The sequence below is a fragment of the Umbelopsis ramanniana genome, assembly GCF_025399195.1.
Source record: "Umbelopsis ramanniana AG unplaced genomic scaffold K450scaffold_1, whole genome shotgun sequence".
Lineage (NCBI taxonomy): Eukaryota > Fungi > Mucoromycota > Umbelopsidomycetes > Umbelopsidales > Umbelopsidaceae > Umbelopsis > Umbelopsis ramanniana.
Window position 1 is genome coordinate 152,458 of NW_026252087.1, and position 19,654 is coordinate 172,111.

General features: G+C 43.4%; 7 protein-coding genes across 7 annotated transcripts; 4 read left to right on the forward strand and 3 right to left on the reverse strand.

Moving 5' to 3' along the window:
- Positions 1–177: 177 nt before the first annotated feature.
- Positions 178–1,352, reverse strand: K450DRAFT_216679 (uncharacterized protein). Its single transcript, XM_051584906.1, has one exon. It carries the CDS (start codon positions 1,181–1,183, stop codon positions 221–223), a length of 963 nt encoding a protein of 320 aa, XP_051449509.1. The 5' UTR covers positions 1,184–1,352; the 3' UTR covers positions 178–220.
- Positions 1,313–3,472, forward strand: K450DRAFT_216682 (uncharacterized protein). Its single transcript, XM_051584907.1, has 2 exons — positions 1,313–2,531; positions 2,626–3,472. Exons 1-2 carry the CDS (start codon positions 1,674–1,676, stop codon positions 3,454–3,456), a joined length of 1,689 nt encoding a protein of 562 aa, XP_051449510.1. The 5' UTR covers positions 1,313–1,673; the 3' UTR covers positions 3,457–3,472.
- Positions 3,473–3,600: 128 nt separating this feature from the next.
- On the forward strand, positions 3,601–5,053 carry K450DRAFT_216688 (uncharacterized protein). Its single transcript, XM_051584908.1, has 3 exons — positions 3,601–3,885; positions 3,961–3,973; positions 4,040–5,053. Exons 1-3 carry the CDS (start codon positions 3,677–3,679, stop codon positions 4,967–4,969), a joined length of 1,152 nt encoding a protein of 383 aa, XP_051449511.1. The 5' UTR covers positions 3,601–3,676; the 3' UTR covers positions 4,970–5,053.
- Positions 5,054–5,335: 282 nt separating this feature from the next.
- Positions 5,336–14,498, forward strand: K450DRAFT_296025 (uncharacterized protein). Its single transcript, XM_051593625.1, has 7 exons — positions 5,336–9,993; positions 10,057–10,804; positions 10,888–11,027; positions 11,106–13,250; positions 13,325–13,439; positions 13,513–13,795; positions 13,875–14,498. Exons 1-7 carry the CDS (start codon positions 5,455–5,457, stop codon positions 14,107–14,109), a joined length of 8,205 nt encoding a protein of 2,734 aa, XP_051449512.1. The 5' UTR covers positions 5,336–5,454; the 3' UTR covers positions 14,110–14,498.
- Positions 14,499–14,559: 61 nt separating this feature from the next.
- On the reverse strand, positions 14,560–17,328 carry K450DRAFT_216692 (uncharacterized protein). Its single transcript, XM_051584909.1, has 6 exons — positions 16,922–17,328; positions 16,691–16,851; positions 16,532–16,622; positions 15,395–16,459; positions 15,208–15,322; positions 14,560–15,127 (listed from the first exon to the last, which is right to left on the reverse strand). Exons 1-6 carry the CDS (start codon positions 17,189–17,191, stop codon positions 14,712–14,714), a joined length of 2,118 nt encoding a protein of 705 aa, XP_051449513.1. The 5' UTR covers positions 17,192–17,328; the 3' UTR covers positions 14,560–14,711.
- Positions 17,329–17,850, reverse strand: K450DRAFT_216696 (uncharacterized protein). Its single transcript, XM_051584910.1, has one exon. It carries the CDS (start codon positions 17,649–17,651, stop codon positions 17,466–17,468), a length of 186 nt encoding a protein of 61 aa, XP_051449514.1. The 5' UTR covers positions 17,652–17,850; the 3' UTR covers positions 17,329–17,465.
- On the forward strand, positions 17,667–19,654 carry K450DRAFT_216699 (uncharacterized protein). The gene is made up of 9 exons (XM_051584911.1): positions 17,667–17,765; positions 17,822–17,863; positions 17,973–18,105; positions 18,270–18,283; positions 18,348–18,404; positions 18,468–18,566; positions 18,636–18,755; positions 18,846–19,420; positions 19,491–19,654. The coding sequence occupies exons 1-9, from the start codon at positions 17,720–17,722 to the stop codon at positions 19,518–19,520; spliced, it is 1,116 nt and encodes a 371-aa protein (XP_051449515.1). The 5' UTR covers positions 17,667–17,719; the 3' UTR covers positions 19,521–19,654.

The following is a 19,654-nucleotide window of genomic DNA, read 5'->3' on the forward strand; positions in this document are numbered from 1 at the left end:
TTCCAAGCGAATTGCACAAATGTACTACTTTATGCACACAACGCAGTTCAGTCAAAGATGAGTTTATTTGAATTTCGATATGTTCTTAATATTTTTGAAGGAAGGTATATAATAACAGTAGTAATATTGCGTTAAGTCCCAAATGGTTCATCACAAGCACCAAGCAAGAATAAATTGGAAAGAAATCTGCAGTAACTTGAAATTTTGATGCCATTGTCTACTACCCACGAGGCTCGTAATTTGTATCATTAAAGTAAATGGAATCCAAAGGCTGATAAGAGTTCTGATAAATGTTTCCAAGGTAAATCGATAGATCAGTTGAAGCACGACTCCAGGATACTAAATCGACTTCATTGCTCTGCCATTCCCAAGCGTTCCAACTGTCCACCCAAGACATTATCTGACATGCGTTACTCGCGTTACTATCTTGATTATTGTTAGCCATTAGCACATTTTCGCAGCCGATTTCTTCTTCATCGTTGGTTTTGGTGTCGCAAGAAACTGTCGCAAGGCTCATGGCAATGTAATCCTCCACATTGTCATCAGAAGACACACCACAGAAAAGAGCCAGTCCATTCCCGTTCTTCGTGCGTTCATTTCTTAAATCATTGTCGAGAGATTGATCTACAAAACGACCATTTCTTCTCTTGTATCTCTTGGAGAGTGAAATATTAGGGTATTTGCTCTCGAGGTCCTTCCAGATTAATTTCTGCTGCTCAGCCTTTCTTTGAAAGATAGTTTTGGTTTCCTGAGATGATGCCCTCCACAAAGCCGCAATAAGCTTGGAAACATCTGAAGGACGATACTCTGGTATAGCATAAGTAATTATTTTGCGAAAGAACCCGTTGAAGTGCATATAAGAATTGGATGCCCCTCGTAAAAGCTTGGTCTTTGATGAGCGCCTTCTTGTTGGCGTCGTCGGAGTCACTTTGCTTAGACAAGTTACTATGGAACGGAGGATCAGGAAAGTAGGTACCAAAACATTATTTCCAAAACATTGATATGCGTCTCCTTGTTCGAGAATATCCAGCAGCTTTTTTGACGAAAAGTATGTGTCGCCAGGTTGGAACTTGAATCCTGTTTCTTCGTCTTGTTTGCAAATTTCAAAGGACACGAATGCCTGAAGGTATATATGTTTCTCAGACTCGGCTTCATCTGATTTAGACAAAATCTTTCGCATCATGTTGTATCTTGATAAGCGAGTCGTTCAGCGATTGGGGTTTTATAGAGAAGAGCAAGAAGGAACGCTTCATATAAGGCCATATATACGTTTTTCGAGCCATTGTGACTGCCTTTAAACAAAGAACTTTTTGCTTATTTTCAAAAGGCTGCTGAAAACCACTTCCAATACTGAGGCAATCTTCTGGTCTTCGTTTTAGCTTGATGCATTTGTCGCCAATACTTTATGTCGCTGTCAGGTAGTGATTCAGACGAACACTCGATAAAAATGCAATTATATCATTCGAACGCCGACAGGTTGTGAAGGAATGGAGATATTTACACTTAGGTTACAAAAGCGTGCTATTGTTGTGAATTACTTTTACTATCAAAAACTATCTGGAGGTTTAATAACCATTGTTGAGTTGTTATTAGCATTTCGTTAGACGCGAAGTATAAGGACAATCCTTCGCTCACGTGACTGCTATGAAAATCTATTTTTTGCGCTGACCTGTATGGGCAGAGGCATCTCCATCTCGACCATGCCAGCAACTTTGATGGCCACAAGCTCGTCATCTTTGCCAGAAGGGCCTCCTACTAGCGTATATATGGGAAGATACAACGGAAATGACCTCAACGGAAGTGCAAATGCCCGAACTTTCAACAAATCTAAGCGGCGGGCTGCTCAGCAAATATATACCTCCCTTGAACCATCTCAGGAGCAAGGACCACTTTCTGCAACAGTGACGGCAACTGCTACTGAGGGAAACGGAACTGCTCACAAGAGAAGCATGAGCTATGATATACACACCAATGGGCATGAGCTACAAAGCAATGAAAAATTGCCGACTCTTAATGAGACAGGAGCGGCCCCTCCATATTATGACGTTACTGACGAGAAAGACATACATAAACCAAATCCATACAACCGAAGCTCCTTCATAGATTCAACGATCTCACGATTCATATCACGACCAGAAACACCCACTCTTTCAACTCGGCATACCGAAGCAGACACTAGGACTTGGTCTCTACCTAGCCTCTCAGGGCATTTCAACATATCACTTTCCGACAACTTCAAATTTATAATACTATGCTTGATGTGGTACAGCACCTCAGCTTTTACCAACAACATCGGAAAGCAGATTCTTATGCAGTTTCGCTATCCCGTTACGTTAACCTATGTTCAGTTCGGGTTGGTAGCGCTATCCTGCTTTGTTCTTACCCGAATTACGGGTATTACGCAGATAAGAAAGCCGGATATGGCAATTATCAAAACTGTACTCCCTTTAGCAGGATTTCAAATCGTTGGACATGTCTTCTCTAGTGTGGCCATCTCTCGCGTTCCTGTCAGTTTAGTTCACACTATCAAGGTAAGTTGTGGTGGTGCCTTCTCTATTTTGGGTCATGTTTTGATCGGCGGAGTCTATTTATTGATAACGAAACATTTGGTGGATGTAAAAATAGGCTCTGTCACCATTGTTCACCGTGTTACTGTACCGCTTCCTCTTTCAAGTTCAATACGCTTCTGAAGTCTACATTTCCTTGCTGCCATTGACTCTAGGTGTCATTTTGGCTTGTTCATTTACTTTTACCACCAATGTGCTTGGCCTTCTATGTGCGCTCGGATCCTGCTTGGTGTTTGTTCTGCAAAATGTCTTTAGCAAGAAGCTTTTATTCAAGGAAAGTGGCTCTCATCCAAGGCGTACCGATAAGCTAGACAAGTTGAACTTGTTGTTCTACTCCTCATTGCTGGCGTTTATATTGATGACACCGCTATGGTTCACGTCGGACGGATATGTCATTTTTGGAAGTCTCGCCTCCGGCCAAGCCCTCACTCACGGCTCGCTTACCACATCGGTTGTTATTGCCTTTGTGCTCAATGGCACTATGCACTTTGGTCAAAATTGGTGTGCTTTCACGACTTTAAGTTTGACATCTCCTGTCACTTACTCCATCGCCTCCCTTGTCAAGCGTATTTTCGTCATCGTCGCCAGTATCATTTGGTTTGGCCAACAAGTCAGCTTCGTCCAAACTATTGGTATATTGTTGACGTTCATTGGTCTATGGATGTATCAAAGTGCAAAGCAAGATGTTGACAGAGGTGAAAGCAAGATTCGAGAAAAGGCTCTCGGTGGAACACTACCTACCAGCCAAACTGAACGACCAGCTTTCGATACCAATACTTCGAATTTCGGCTGGAATGACCTCAGTCGCTCAGTACAAGGGTTTGGTGGTAGTATGTTTTCACGGATAAAAAGACAACCTACTCCAGACCTTGGAGTAAAGTCTCTATAGAATGCATTTTTTTTTTTTTCAACGGCTTCTTGTTACCTGAGCAAAACATGAAGTTGATGTACAGATGTTACGTATAATAAATTGCTTGGATAAGATACCACCGAGACGTCAAAATAATTTGTGAATAATTCCATGTTTCATATCGCCTTGACTCGTATATTACATCGGTTTTGCAGTAGAGCTACATACACCTTGCTTTCGCACGTCCTTCTAATTTACAATGAGCAACAAAAGTCCCGAAATTGAGTTCATTAACTTGAATTACATGGGTCAGAAAAAAGATCGAGGCCCAGATCAAAACGCTTTGGAATCTTTGAAGAAACTGGCTAACAGTGCTTTGAAGAAAGGTCCGTTCTCTGTCACTTTTGAAAAGCAGCCTCAGCATATTGCAGCGAGCGGAGACCCCAGAGACTTCCTTAGCTATGCACCGTAAGTCTTTTTTTAGGTCAAGTATCATGCCTAATCCTTTTTCAAGTAACCTTTATGTCAATTTACGACATTTAGCTATTGGTGGCCGGTAAGAAATTTATGTCAAGTACTCTGAAACCCCATCCTATTTAACATAAACGTTTATGAAATTTAGGAAAATCAAAATGGAAGAACTGTATTTGTGAAAAGAGACGGAAAGAGAAACCCGGATATCAAGGATGTCAAAGATCAAAAGCAACTTGAGAACTATGGTGACAGTGTTACATATCTGGCTCTCGCATACTATTTTTTCAACGACGACAAGTATGCTCAGCATGCAGCTAACCTGACTGGAACCTTCTTTGTGGACGATAGAACAAAGATGAATCCACATGTCAATTATGGACAAGTGGTTCGCGGCGAAGGCAATCCTTCCGGAATGGGACGTGGAGAAGGTATCATGTCAACACGCATGCTGGCTCGTATTGCCAATGTTCTTCCACTTCTTGCAAACCATCCTTCGTTCCGCGACTTGAACGGCCATTTGCATAACTGGTTTAATGATTATCTGAACTGGCTTACCACAAGTGATATTGGCCGTCAAGAGTTAAACATGCCAAACAATCACCATACTTGGGCTTTGGTACAAGTGGCCACCATCCAATACTATCTTGGTCGTCAAGACGATGTGCGACGCACCGTGGAGGGATTTTTCTCCCAAATGGCCCCTAGACAAGTAGTGGACAACGGAGATCAACCCTTGGAAAGCTCCAGAACCAAGCCTTTCCACTACCTGATTTTCAATCTGCATGCTATGATATTTTTAGCTGAACTCGGAGCCGCAGTTAACTGTGAATGCTATGAAGCAGCTCATAGGGCTATCGAGAGAGCAACTGATTATGCGATCCAAAAAGGTAGAGAGGAGCCTGCACCAAAGAACGAAGATCGAGACTTGTTTCTAGCCAGTCGTTCAGTGCAGCTAGTCAGCAATCATCATGGCGATAATGGTCGTTTTGCGGACTATCTACAAGCCGCACGACAATGTCCCGCAGCTGGAACTTACTCTGGCGATAAGTGTGCTATCGTCGAACTATGGTCTCGTTAAACTCATGTTTCGATTACTTTGTCATCTACTTTAACATAGCAAATATTTGATAATAAATAGTTGTGGGCTTTCTCCACCATATTATTTTTTTCAGGCTTGGGGGTCCTGTTGATTGACACCTCGTCAAAATTTACTTTTTTGTAAGTTTGTGTACAGCGTGTGGTCCACTGCATCCAAAAACAAAAAACGGTCTGGGGCAACAGGCGAGAAAAAGCCGTTGGGAAGTTAGACTTTGAAAAGTCTTTAAATTAAGCGGGTTTGAATAACGTTACTCTGTCAAACAGGATGATCGATCGTTTCATTATCATTCAGTACGGAGAAGCACTCCCGTAGTTGCTTGTCCAACCGACTCTTCGCCCGAAGAAAACCGATCACAAGTTCATATTTGTTTTTTGATCCACCTTTTAGGATGACAAAAAGTTTCCCGTGTTATTGCTCTCCTTCTTCTCTTTTTCTCTTCTTCAGCCGCTATCCAAAGTCATTGTATGGTGACCATAGATGGTCTGCTAGCGATTTTAGCAGCCACAGTGTTGGTGGTGTGGGTCTTATCAGGCTCCGCCTATGTGAGCCTTCAGCCTTACATCGAAAACATCGAATGGCCGCACCTTCATGACCTTCAGTACAAGTTCGCAGTATTGAACCAATCTTATCATGTCATTATCTATATAAAAGTAATCACCTTTCGACTCTGCCACTTCCCCCCTGGATTGGCCACCTCCCAGTACCCTAACAGTTCTGGCGACGTGCTGAAACTTTTGGTCGAGATGGAAAGTCCGCGCATACGACTAGTTCCTTTCCAACCACCAAAAGGCCGCCCTGATGACCAAAAGCCGGATGATCTTCAGCCTAAGAATAAATCGCCCGCCGGCCTTCAGGCACTGTTCAAATATGTTGGCGGGTCTCCAACTTGTAACCGCCTTATATCCTTTATTTTACGACGAGTCGCTATAGAAATAACGGACTTAATACTAGACTTGGACGGCAGAGGCACTTTAGTGGCTCACAAAATGTCTCTCAGCCAGAGTAAAGTCTACCTTCGTACAACGGGAAACACAATGGAAAATGACGTGTATCACGACGATCACAAGGAGAGCTTAAAATTATCGAAATCGTTTACAGTATTCAATTTACGCAGAGGTCATGCTGCCAGACTGATTATCGACCGACTTCAACTTGTCTCTGGTGAGAAAGTCCATCGTGCAGACGCAAATGTGCTATTTTCAGTTACACCACTTCAACTCACAATCAGTACAACGCTGCCAAGACATTATGATGAAAAGCATCGGGTTTCATTCGCTGTCGAGTCAAATACTCTGCAAGCCAAACTGGATGAGCTCTCAGGTGTTGTTATGGGCATAAAGAGTAGAAGTACCTCTTCGGAAGGTACCATCTCCGAGTCTACTGATTGGGCGGACTATGTGGACGGCATCCATATGAAGTTGGATCATGGGAACGTATCTTGGACCCCAAGAATACAGAGTGTACTAGAGTCTATCTATCTATCAGCCTCTAGCACAAGTTCAATGAATGAGGAAGAAGGTGGACCAAAGCTTGCGTTATCTACTTCGGAGGTATCAATGATATGGTGTGAACCGAATAGGGATAGCTTCAAGCTGCTGTACAGCAAGAGTCTGCAACTCAACATATCGCGGTCCGTAAGCACAGCGCCAAATGATCCTTCGTCAGATACAACACGCTACCTTCCCATTTGCACAAATGTCGGTGTCAGTTTGGACCAACCAGCAGTAACAATATCGTACGACGTCCTATATCCTCTAAAGGCTGAAATCTTGGATATTTGTCAAGCATGGGATCCAAAACAAGTAAACAAATTGACAACAGATATAGACGTAAACCTTCCATCCGGTAGACTTCACACAACGTTTTCAGCCTCTCATCCAGCATTGCGAATAAAAGATGCAAATGAAAATGTCATTACTCAAATTGATGCCTCACTATTTCGAGTCACGATGGATACCACCAGTGTTGAAGATTTTGAGATCCAGCAATCTTATACCCCTGATCAATCCAATTCATCCGACACTTTGGTGGATAGCTATACGAGTAGCAACCAGTCATCTACGCATATTCTTCAGCGATACAAGACAGATCTCAGTTTGGAAGTGGAGGAACTAACAACATGGAAGCAGTGTCTCCGGTACTTGAGCGAAAGAGAATTTACCCCATCGGCTTGCAATTATTTCGCTGTCGACCAATTTTGCTTCACGTATACAAGTTCATCCTTTTCAAGGCCTAGTGCATTGGTTTCAAATTCAATACTGGACGAACTTCCTAGACCGAGTTGCTGCCTTACCTTTGGATCCATTCACATGGATGTTAGGGATGCACCCTACTTTGTGGAGAGAGCAATACCGTGGGTCATTATGGTGTCCAATCTGATCAAAAATGACTCGCCGCAGTTGGTGCAGGCGTCAACTTCGTCAAATTCCTCCCCCCTAGTACGCATCATCATATACTCTGTTGATGCATCCTTCCTCGCCATAGATAGACCTTTGGACCCAGAAGTTGATATACCGCCACAGCACTTTTGTAACGCACCAAGTGAAGACATAGGATGTGGTGTCTTATTTTCAGCTGCTGATGTCATTATTGCCATCTCGAGCCTTGAAGATATAAACTCGATACGTGCATCTTCAAACGATCTCAACGACATCTCAATATCGGCCAAGGAGATATCACTCTGCTCTCTAATGGATGAAGAAGGAGAAAACTGCGTTTTTAGTCTTGGTGAGGAACCAATGGTGTGGATCCCTGATCTAGCTATGAGATTCCATGAAGAACGGGGTTTCCCGGAAGATGTTAGGTTTGGTCAAGTAGTCAGCATGGAGATATCTCTGATACAATTCTGCTGGGCGCCTCAGGCATTATACTCTGCTCTGTGCCTAGTTCAGTGCATGAAGGATACTCAATCGATTTTCAAGCAGATGAATTGGGGCAACAGTAATACCCAATCCGGCAATCAATCTATGTTTAAATCTTTACGTATGAGTGCTTCAACAAGGCAAATAGTAGGACGCTTCAGTTTATCTCCTTCTATGAAGATACAAATGGAAGTATCAGACGCTTCGGTCCATATTCTTCCAAATCACACTATGCTTTCTGTCGGAGAGCTGAGATTTTACGGCACAGAAAAACATGGTATGGTGTGGAAAAGACTGCTGTTTGCGAGCCAACTCAAATTGAATCAAGTCGGTGGAAACGAGTCCAAAATCATCATGCAAACACTTTGTTTCCGACTTCCTTATAACTACGTATGCGCAACAATAGTGGAGGCTGCTATTCATGCCTGGAAACTCACCAAAACGCTGTTTAATCGATTGGTGAGAGGAAATATTACAGAATGGCAAGGACCTTCCGATAGATCTGGCCCAGTTGCTATTCCTAGCATTCAACTGAGGGTACATCAATTCTCTGTTGAATTTGAAGACGATCCATTTGAATCTCGTTTGCGACTGTTGTGGAAGACGAGTTTGAGCGAGCAACCTAGACGCTTCAAAACAGAGGAGGCGTTTCATGATAAGGTCAATGCCATGTTTGAGGAACGACAAGAATCTGGGTCTTCCAACAACGGGCAGAAACTTCCTGACAGCTTACGACTGACGGCTATGATAGCCGACCTTAAATCCAAGCGCAATAGTACTGAAATGCGACCTGGACTACCATTTGGATCTCATGATGTTAGAAAGGATAGATCTAGCAATGACATCGAAGCGACATGGCAGCGATTACAGGAATACAACTCCAAATGCTGGATTAACGAGGTTCGTTCGGCGATCAAGCAAGAGGAAACTGCTATCAAAGGACAAAGGTCCGCTTGGTATCAACCGCCTTTCAAGCAGACTTTTGAAGAAGCTTCCCCTTCGTCTACTTTCGAATATCGTCTTCCTCATTCATCCTATTGCCAACGTGCCATTGACATCACTGCGGACCCCATTAATCCATATTCGCCTTTGCTCGGATTGTCTGTGGATAATCTGACGATTGACATTACATCCCCTTCTTTTCCCTTGGATCAAACGACAAGTTTCATTCAAGATGTTGGAGAAGGAGTTCCTTTGGACACAGCATACTCAGTTCTGCTTCCGTTCAGAATGTATTGCTCTGGCGCAAAGACGGTCATATCTCTTCGTGACTATCCACTGCCTCTACTTAGAGTGCCAGAAGACAGATCAGCAAGACGAGAATTTCGAACAGCTTGGACGCTAACGGGTGACTTTGTTATTGCTGATGAGCTTGGAGATGTAGCGGGAGCATGGCTGAAGCCGATGACTCTTATCCCTGAACGTAACTACACACTTAACCTTTTAAGAGTTGCATCTCCACTCAAGTTCTTTTCAATTGTGGATATCGAGGTACACACTCCAGAAGTAACGTATATTGCCTGGTCAATGTCTGTGCAACCAGCGATAGAAGACATTATACGCATTATCGACTCTTTCACACCATCACCTATCGATCCATCGCCTAAACTAGGTTTTTGGGACAAGGTCAGGCTTATGATCCATTCTCGAACACGTATCCGCTTCCTTGGCCAAGGCGATCTGGCTTTGTGGATGAAGGGCAAGAAAGATCCTTATAGCTTATCAGCAGGAGGTGCTGGTATCATCAAGGTCTGGCAGCGAAATGTGGAATGTCGACTTGGGTACACCAACACTGAGAACGAGTTACTACAAATCTTCAGCGACGAGTACATCCTTGCCGTACCCAACGTTGACTTTGATGATGGGAGCAATTCCAGCTCTGAAAGTCAGTCTAAGGGGATGTTCTTTATTGAGGAGCCACAGGAGTACATAAACGACCAAAAGTATCAGAAGACAGTCCTCTCTCTAACCAACGGAGTAAGGTGGGGACTTGCATGCCACTTTGAGCGATTCTGTCGACGTGGATGCGCCAAGTGCAATACGACTAATTCGAAGGGAAGCTGTAAACTCTTGACGTTTGAACCGCATTACCTTGTTGTCTACCGAACTCCCGAGATTGTTCAGAAGCATTACGTTGCTAAAGTAAGTTTAAATCCATGTATATATTTAGGGTTGTGAGGTAATATGCTCATCGACATTCTGCAGGAGTACGATTCATTCGATGGCTTCCGTTCCCGGTGGATCCATCTATCTTTCACAGTATCAAACAATGATTATGCAAATAGCAACCAGCTATCACCAAATGCATTGCGTCTAACGCCCAAGTTTCTCTCACACTTTGCCGATTGGTTCTCATTGTTTGGTGGTGAAAATGGCTTGCCTATCCGTACTGGAAAAATGTTTCCTCGCGAGGATCATAGGCCGACGCAAAAATTCGGAAAGCATCTAGGCACTCTTAGATACCAGATCGTACTGAACTGTCTCTTCGTGAGTCACATTTACAAGGACGAAGAGTCTGGATTTGAAGGTGATTTTTTGGGATTTAAAGCGAATACCAAATCATTTATACTGGACATACACCAAAGACGTGAGCATATGCAAAAGGACCATCATCTACTTGGATCCAGATCAACCTCCAAATGGCCAATGTATGAAGGAGAAGTGATATTCGATACCATGGATGTCCGAGTCATACTGGCAACTTATCTACAGTCGCACCCTACCAGTAGATCTGAATACGAATCTAGTGAAGAAGCAACGGACAGAGAATGGATAGATCAACTAGACTACTGCGAGCTTGGTGTTCCTGCTATCATGCTTCCACCTGCTACCAAACTGCTACCCTTTGTAACGGCACCTTACTTGAGCATGCGGAAGACAGCCAAAGAGGCTGAAAAGGAAAAGAGTGCACACTTGCATGGCGTGCATCAGTGCTATATAGGCAACAGTCCATGTAAGTATTCATTTTACTGTATGAATGTTACTCTTGAGCATTGTCAACATATCAATCCCTTGCTTAATCCCTGCCTATATTAGCAACAAGTGACATTCAAATAAGGCTTCATAAAGAACGGTTCAATGTCATCAATGACCATGTTCGAAAGATTGAAGTAGAGATCGTCGATTTGGAGGCTAAAATTGCTCAAAACCCTAACGACACCGAGTTGTTAGCTGAAGTAAGTATAGAAACATTACCACGAGCGCTTCTCGTCTTAAAGTGACCCTGATAAATTAACCACGATTGCCGCTACAAGTCTCTTAGCCTACTGGAATCTACGGCACAGCTGTATGAAAAGAAGCGTCAGCTTAATCTTTATCTGCAAGAAATGCTTGAAGGTGACCGTAACTCTCCATCTATGCGCTCCGTCAAGAATTTCGGTGGAGGTTCTTTGGCTGAGTGGGAGCAACTAATGGGAGTCTTTCAAGTACAACTTGTATTACACAATCCTTGCATTATCTGGAACAACGAGATTCGAAACGTAGTGTACAGATTCATGGATTTGCAAGATAGATCAAAAACGAGGAATTTATTGCTGTCGACGAAAACGCTTCGGTCACTGATGAATGCGTCTAACTTTCCAGCACCTTGTGTCAATGATAATCCCACACCAATAATTGACAATACCTCTAACAACAAAAACACAGTCCATGATATTCTCCAGAGCTTAGCGTCTGCAGATGGGCAGCAGAGTGTAGCACTCAGCGAATGCGATGACTGGCTTCCGAGTATAGAGAGCTCTCCCGATACCGTGAGCGACATGAACGATCCCATCTGGCAGCAAAGCTCATTGTCGGCAGACCATCAAATTAAAAACAACTATACCCTGGATCTTTTGAACCCTCAATTTCTATTCAAGAGCACAAAGTCTACATCAGGCATTTTGGTCTCGGCTGAGAGAGCTCATCTCAAAGGATTGACAATCTTCAACAAAAACAGTGGAGATCCAGATACAGATTATATCGAAGAAAGATCGCTGTGCAGGATTGATAACTCACAGTTTTCCATTGTCAAAAATGTCAAGACGCATGATATCGTAAGTACGCTGTACAATAGTGGCAGTCTAAACACCTTGCCGTGGATACCATTGGAGGCTCTTGTGGACAAGAACTTTGTGTCTCAGGACTATGAACGTGTCGCTGTAGGAGTCAGTGCAACCTTGCAATACGATGACTATAACAAACTTTCAATGGAACCATCCCAGCATCCGTTTGAAGAGAACGCAAACGGTGTACGGCTTCACTTCCCTGCCATTACATTGAAAGCCACTTCAGCTCAGTACAATGTATTGTATGATGTCTTCAAAGATTTGCTACTCTACTCTGAACCAGCCAAAGTGGACCGTCAAGCAAGCTTGCAAGAAATGATGTTCATATCGGATCTCGATACCTTGCCCTATGTGCTTGATGCTGCTGTTTTACTCAAAGACAACATTCGACAGCATCGAGAGGCTCTTCAACAATACCACCAATATCTTTCTGTACTGACAGAAGAACAGTTCGAGCAATACATCGCCCTTAGCAAATCACATTTCGAGCTATACGACGAGCTTTATTTGCTCATGGAATCGGTCAAGATTGCTCAAAGTGATAGACAGAGCTTCATGAGGCTGGAAGCAAAGACATCACTCAAGTTCGAGGTCATTGCTAACAAGGTTTGCTGGAAGATGGTGTTGGCAGCAACCAGCCACATGTTTGAATGGGATTTAACACATGTCAACTTCATGTGGTTGGGAAAGGAAGACCGCTCTGTCAAGTACAAATTAGAATTGGACAAAATCGTTATTCTGCATGAGCGAGATGACGAGCCTGTAGAATTGGTTGGACCACACTTCATCAATGACCGGAGATACATCAATTTCTCCAAACATAAAATGCTGCAAGGTTACCTTGTTGAGACTGCTTCAGTAGGTGGAATACCAGTTGTAGAGCATATGGAGATCAAGCTGGCGCCTCTCAAGATCAACATGACCTATGATATCGCCAAAGCGCTGGCATCGTATTTATTCCCTCCTGAGAAAAGGTACCAGGAGGTCAACGAAGCAAATGAGTTTGAACCTGTGTCTGGCGACCAAGATGTGCCATATCAAGCTGACATAAATGCAGCAGAAGCGTCTAGGTCCATTCCAACTGCCGAATCACCAAAGAAACGCCGAGCATTGTCCCTCGGCAAACTCTCAGATTTTTATGGTCGAGTTCGACGCACAGATTGGAACGCAACAGCCGCCGATGATAGTACAATTGATAGCGGTTCTGTGGATGCTTCATTGAATCGGCCGCGAAGGTGGTCAGCAGTCAATTTGTGGTGGAATGAGATCTCAGTGATGCGCAAGCGAGCTTCAAATACCCGATGTTTTATATACGTCAAGATACCAGGAGCGAAGCACTGTTTGACATACAAGGTAAAGGAAGACGAAAGCTGGTTTTGACAAGCTTTTTTTTTCCTTGATGTGATACACTAACGTCTACTTTGCAGGGACCAAAAAACAGAAATTTTGCAGATATGAATAACTTTGTCTTCAAGCAGCCGACCATTGAGCTGAGAAACAGAACATGCTCATGGTACGAACTATTGGATATGGTGAAGAAAGGTAAGGGTGAACGAATGAAGAGATGTGATGGATGGAAACGAGCAAAGGCTCAAAAATTCGCACACAACATTAGAGATCTTGCTTGCGGCAGTACTGCATAGTGGATCCTTGATCAAGGAAAAGATCCTTCCTCGCGGAGCAAGGCGGCCATTAAGTTGGCACAGTCAGCGACCGGGCCGATGGGCTTTCTCACAATCAGCACGTTCGTTGACATTAAGCTCGTCATCAGAGGACAGCACTATTGAGGACAGCGAAGATGATGCAAGGTCCATGATTTCAAGTTTCTCCAGAGCCGAAGAAGATGTTGATTCTACCAGAGATTTGTCAGTGGGAAGTATCCAGCAATCTTCCATAGCGTAAGTTCCTTGACTTTGGCGTACTTCAATGAAAATTTGGCAGCTAGTTTCTCACCCATACACATTTTGCATTTTAAAGATCTAGACCCGCTTCCATGATCAGTGACAGCTCGAAAAAACAAAGATGGACTCAGCGAATAGCTAACAAGAGGCCAAAGTTCCCAAACCCATTCTCAGCTAATCTACGTCGACGAGGGTCGCAAAGGTCCAATATTGTACCAAGCGATGTAATACAGAAAGGCAAGTTGCTCCTTGGTAAGCAATACGACGGACCAATGAATCGAGCAAGAGCATCCGACTCGATAGAGCCTTAGCACATCCTATATTGTAAACTACCCTTCTTGAAATATTTACGAGGTTCTCCACAGAAATATAAGCAGATTTGAGCTTGTATTTCGCATTGACATCGTAGTTGTATTTTTGCGTTTTCATTTCGAACGCAAAATTGTATATTCAGAATGAAATATCAGAGAACAATAGCATTTATCTATAGAAGGAAATATAATCTTGGGCAAACCTGGCTCTTCTTCTACCTTCACAGGGAACAGCATATCAGACATGAAAACCTTGATGGAAGAGGTGTAAAAACTGTTTGAAGGGTATTGATATGCTAGCGTCGCAATAGCAGAATCAACATACGTTTCACCAACCACGCTGGTTTTCATTCCTTCTTGATAAATAAAGCAACTTGCAGAAATTTGCCAGCCATGAAAAGATTTACCTTGCCGTAAGTTCATTCGTTTGTTACTTTGAGCGAAATATCGAAAAACAAAAATTATACCGTAACATCATTCAAACATCTATGTTCAAGTAAGCTTTCAGACAGTGACTTGATACCATAGTTGCATATATCATTGATGTGCAATCATCTTATTTATTACAAAGCGTGTATCGTAAAAAAGAATAAAAAACTGGTTCAAAGCCTTCTACGGGCACTTGTGCTCATTAAAACCAGCTTTTTCTTGCCTTTCTTATTGACGATGATCTGTTCCTCTCCCCAATGGTCATACTCGTCTTCAACGTCGTCAGCAGGTTCTCTGCTTTCAACTGCGCGAGTTCCCCAAACGGTTCGGGGCCCGGCATCTCTAGGTCCACGTTCCTCTACAGTGGATGCCAACAACGCTTCCGACAACATCGCCTCTTCGGCAGCTTCCGTATTCTCACCAGTGGATGGGGCGAAGAACGGATCGTCCCGAAGAATGCCAGGATCTGGGTGATCGCCGGCCCATGACGTAGGTTTCGTTTGCTTCTCTCTGGAGTCGGCTAACCGATTCGACTTTTCTTCACGTCGACTACGTTCATTTCGTTTCCTCTGCCTAATACGAAGTTCATCTGATGGTAAACGTTTCGGTTAAATTCGGTACATCATGGGTATTTTTGCGCACCGTAGAACAGGAGGAGTTGCTACTTACTGCTGAAATGGTCCAAGGTGGCATCCGATACAACGCCTTTAAGATCTACTTCCAAGAAAGTAACATCACAAGTAAGGGGTAAATGAGAGAGATACTTGAATCGCTTTCGCAGTTCCTAGCATGGTGGTAAAACCCTTTCGTTAGCATATCGCATTAGTATAATCATTTGTGCCAAAATCATTCTCACCTCTGTCAATGTACTCTCTTCTACATCATTGACTCGAACGACGATACTCTTTGGAAACTTGTCATAAGTGGTGAATTCCTGCTTGAGAATTTTGATGTCAAGTGGGTGAAGGTATACATGTTGACCATCTGCTGTTTGGTAAAAGTAGTATGACGGAGATGTGTATGCAGAATCTGAAGGCTTAGGCAGTGCTGAAGTGCTAGGTTGTATGGATGAAGAGCTATCAGTCGACTGAGAAAGGACACTGGAACTACCGGTTCGACTCAATTGGTGCTGTTGATATGCTTCTGGAACATTGGCGTCAACCGGATTATGTTGGTCTGCTTGATTCTGTTGAGCCTTTTTAGCCTCCATTTCTGCACGCTTTCCTTCATTCTTCTGCACTGCTTGCAAAATCGCTTGTGCTGTCGAAATGCTTGACGACACATCTGAGGTATCTCGAGTAGGCACATTTGCTAACTCGTTGGTAACGATGTCTATAGCCGAGTTGAAAAACTCGACTTCTTCGGTGGCATTCCACTCCTTGGCTTCGGTCAAACCGTCGTTTAGTTCTTTGTAATCCCGAGTATATTCTGACTTCAGATATTCTGGACTGGCAAGCATAAATTTTGCAAAAGCCATAGCATCAGGTGTGAAGTGCCATGGAGGAAACACTGTCCCTGGTCTGGTATAAGCCGAGTAGATATTATCAGGAATGGGCCAAGAAGATGATATGGGGAAGGCTAGGGTGGAAGAACCGGACCGTTGGATTAAACTCATATCAACCAAGTCACCAACTACTGGATGACTGGGTGTGTTGGTGACTCGCGCTTGATCGAATGAATTGGGTACGGCATGCTCAAGAACTGCGGAGACACATATGAACTTGACGCTTTTGAGATCTCGAGCATATATAGCATCATAACAAATGGGACATTTTCTCCAAGCCTTCTTAGGGTTATCGTTCAAATGCAAGTAATGTAAAATGCAGGGCAAACAGAAGGTATGTCCGCATTTCGTCACTCGCGCGGCCGTAGGTTGTGATAGACATATTGGACAAGTGGGTGGGATAGATTTCGAAATGAGCTGGATAGAGAAAACAATTAATAAAGGCAGTAAATAGAGAGCAACAATAGCACTGCCAGCGTTTTAACGTACCACCTGTTCGATATCAGCCCAATTGATTGGTAGATCTGGGTCAGCCATATTGACAGTATAATCACCGGTGGGATTCACCAGAAAGCGAAAGCTGAAAAAGAAAACGAATCAATTCAATGCTCTAATACCACTATGCATGCATTTTTTCTCAATTCATACTTTGCATTTAGAAAGCGTTCCTTATTGTATGGTTGATAGGAGGAGGTCTTGATTTTGCGCTGTGTATAAACAGGTTGCGGCGCCTGTCGTTCGGGAAAGGAAAAATTCAAAAGATGGTTCAGCGAGACTTGACCACGCTTGTTGGTAGAAGTGTTTGTAAGCTGCAACAATAGTATGATTGTCAATGTGAGAGAACTATGATGTAAACTTCTAAACTCCAATGCAACTCACATTGGATACTATTTGGCCATCTTGATGGGCATCCGTTTCGTGTAGTGGACCACCTTTTTGCGCTTTGTTCGTCTTCTGAGACGAATTATGATGGTGGTGCTGGGGGCGATTGCTTCCTTTGCCACGGTTAGAGCGGGGTTTATTCTGATGTTTTCTAGCCTGCTGACGCTCAACAGGAGGTTTGCCTGGATGCTTGATATCTTGGGTATGATCACTCGATGGTGACTTGGCATCTGAGATAGGCACAAAGGTTGGAGCGTTGATATTCATGTTTGATAACAATTAATGGATTTTGAGGATGAAATGGTCTTCTCTGCGTCGTTTACGTCGAAAAGTGGTGTTGAAGAGGTAAGCGTGGATAGTCGAAAAGTGATATAGTTGTTGGTACAAATTACGCGGTTTATACGGAGAACACAATAACGTGAAGAGGTTGTTTGTTGTTAGAAAGTGATATTGCATGAGTTTTGGAAAGAAAAGTTTGGAGGTGATTTGACGAGGAATGTTGGGAGTTACAGAATTAGAATGAGGAAGCCATGATGCCGTGTCAAGTGTTTAAACGTGAATAGATAGTAATGGGTAGGAAGTATTGTAGCAATTGATAGAATAAAAACCGGGGATATGCCTTGAATGTCGCAGTAAGTGTTTGAAATGGAGCAGAAATAACAGAAAACAGCAACATTACCACTGCCGAAATGTTTTTGTCAGGGAAATCATGCGTTTTGGCAGTCATTTTTACCTCGTTCAAAATTGCTTGGCTAGCAAAGTCAGCTTCCTTCCACACCCCAACTAACTCTTTCAATGGACAAGCTTGGCATTAATTCTCCCATTCCTACAAACCTTGCCGGTAAGTCTCTTTGCGAAAGCTATTCCGAGCAACCGTCGCTAACTTCAGTATTGTAGGAGAATGCAAAAAGGCGGCAAAGATCTTGCAAAAGTTCATAGGTAAACCTCAGCCCTTTTTAGAAGCTATGGAGACGAATATAAGCGTGTTCCTATGGGATATATGTTTGAAATAGAGTAACTAATGTCTTCGTTCAATTGCATTCCATAGACCCAGGACAAGGGCTTGACAAAGTGATTCCACCCAGTATTCTTGATAAAGCACAAGGTCTCGCAATTTATACCGTTTTAAAAGCCGGATTCTTGTTTTCGGGAAGAGCTGGAGGTGGTTTGGTTGTAGCAAGGTAACGTTGATGGTTGCGCTTTATCGCTGGGATAAAAGCAATGGGTCATTGTGTATGTGTGTGTGACCCTACTTGCTGGTATTGAATATGACGACATCATATTTCGGTTAACGTTTAGAACAGTCGCTGATTTTTTATTCTACGTTGTTCTCACTCTATTATAGATTACCTGATGGAAGTATGTACTCGTTTAATCCCTGGACTGCCGTGAATACAACAATACTAATGTGTACGCTTATTAGGCTGGTCTGCTCCTTCTTGCATTGCCACCGCAGGTGCTGGTGCTGGTGGTCAAATTGGTACGTCGGACATACATGACAAAGCCGAGTCCCGCATAGACTAACGGTTTATCTCAACAACAGGTGCCGAGCTGACTGATTTCGTGATTGTTTTGAACAGCAAGGAAGCTGTCAAAACGTTTAGTCATGCCGGAAATCTCACACTTGGAGGAAACATGTCAGGTAAGGATACGGACATTGACACCGCAAAATTACGCAGCATAAAGATTCTTATACTCTATTTGATTTCAGTCGCCGCTGGTCCTATTGGTCGAAACGCTGAAGCTGGCGGCTCTGCTTCGTTCAAACACATTGCGCCCATTTATTCGTACTCCAAGACTAAGGGTCTCTTCGCCGGTGTTTCACTTGAAGGTACGTATTGTGGAAGATTAGAGGAAAACTGTGATCACCCTGTCGTTGCCGCCGATGTACGCTCCCATTCATACTAATCCACTATTTCAGGATCTGTCATTATCACTAGACAAGATGCTAACTCCAAGTTCTATGGTGGCAAGGTGACAACCAAGGAATTGCTCAATGGCACAATTCCTCCACCCCCCGAGGCTGATGTTCTTTACCGTGCTTTGAACGCTCGCTTCAATTCACTTGGTTCCACTGGTGCATCTTATGCGTCTCGTACGTACAGCGATGCTAGTACTGGAAGTGGTGGTAGCAGTGAATACCGCAGCGGCAATCCTTCTATAGCGGCACCAGGTCAGCTCAACAAGCCTTACACGCCGAATAGCCCTCAATCGGGATCTAAATATGGAGGAGGAGGTGGTGGTGGCTACGGCAATTCCGGATACAACAATCCTCCTCCCCCAGCGTACGGTAATTCTCAGGGTGCGCATCGCGCTCCTCCTCCGCCACCACCTGCTCGTGGTCCCAAGGTCACGACAGCCATGGCTTTGTATGACTTCAATGGAGAGCAAGGAGATGACTTGAGCTTTAGACAAGGAGACGTAATCACCATTGTAGAGAAGAGCGATAGTCAAAACGATTGGTGGACGGGAAAGATTGGAGGAAGACAAGGCATTGTAAGTGGTGGTTTGCCCGAATTGAATGTGTTTTTTGCCTGAATTAACCATCTTGCTCTATTTTACTCAGTTCCCGGCGAACTATGTGCAACTTCAGTAAACATAGTTACCTTTTCACGAATATACTAGCATATTTATATTATTACTTGAGCATGATATGGGTGTTTGTAGATAGGCGATTATCATCTTTTTCTCACTAAATTTCTATATTTTTTCTCTGCTAAGGCTCTAAGA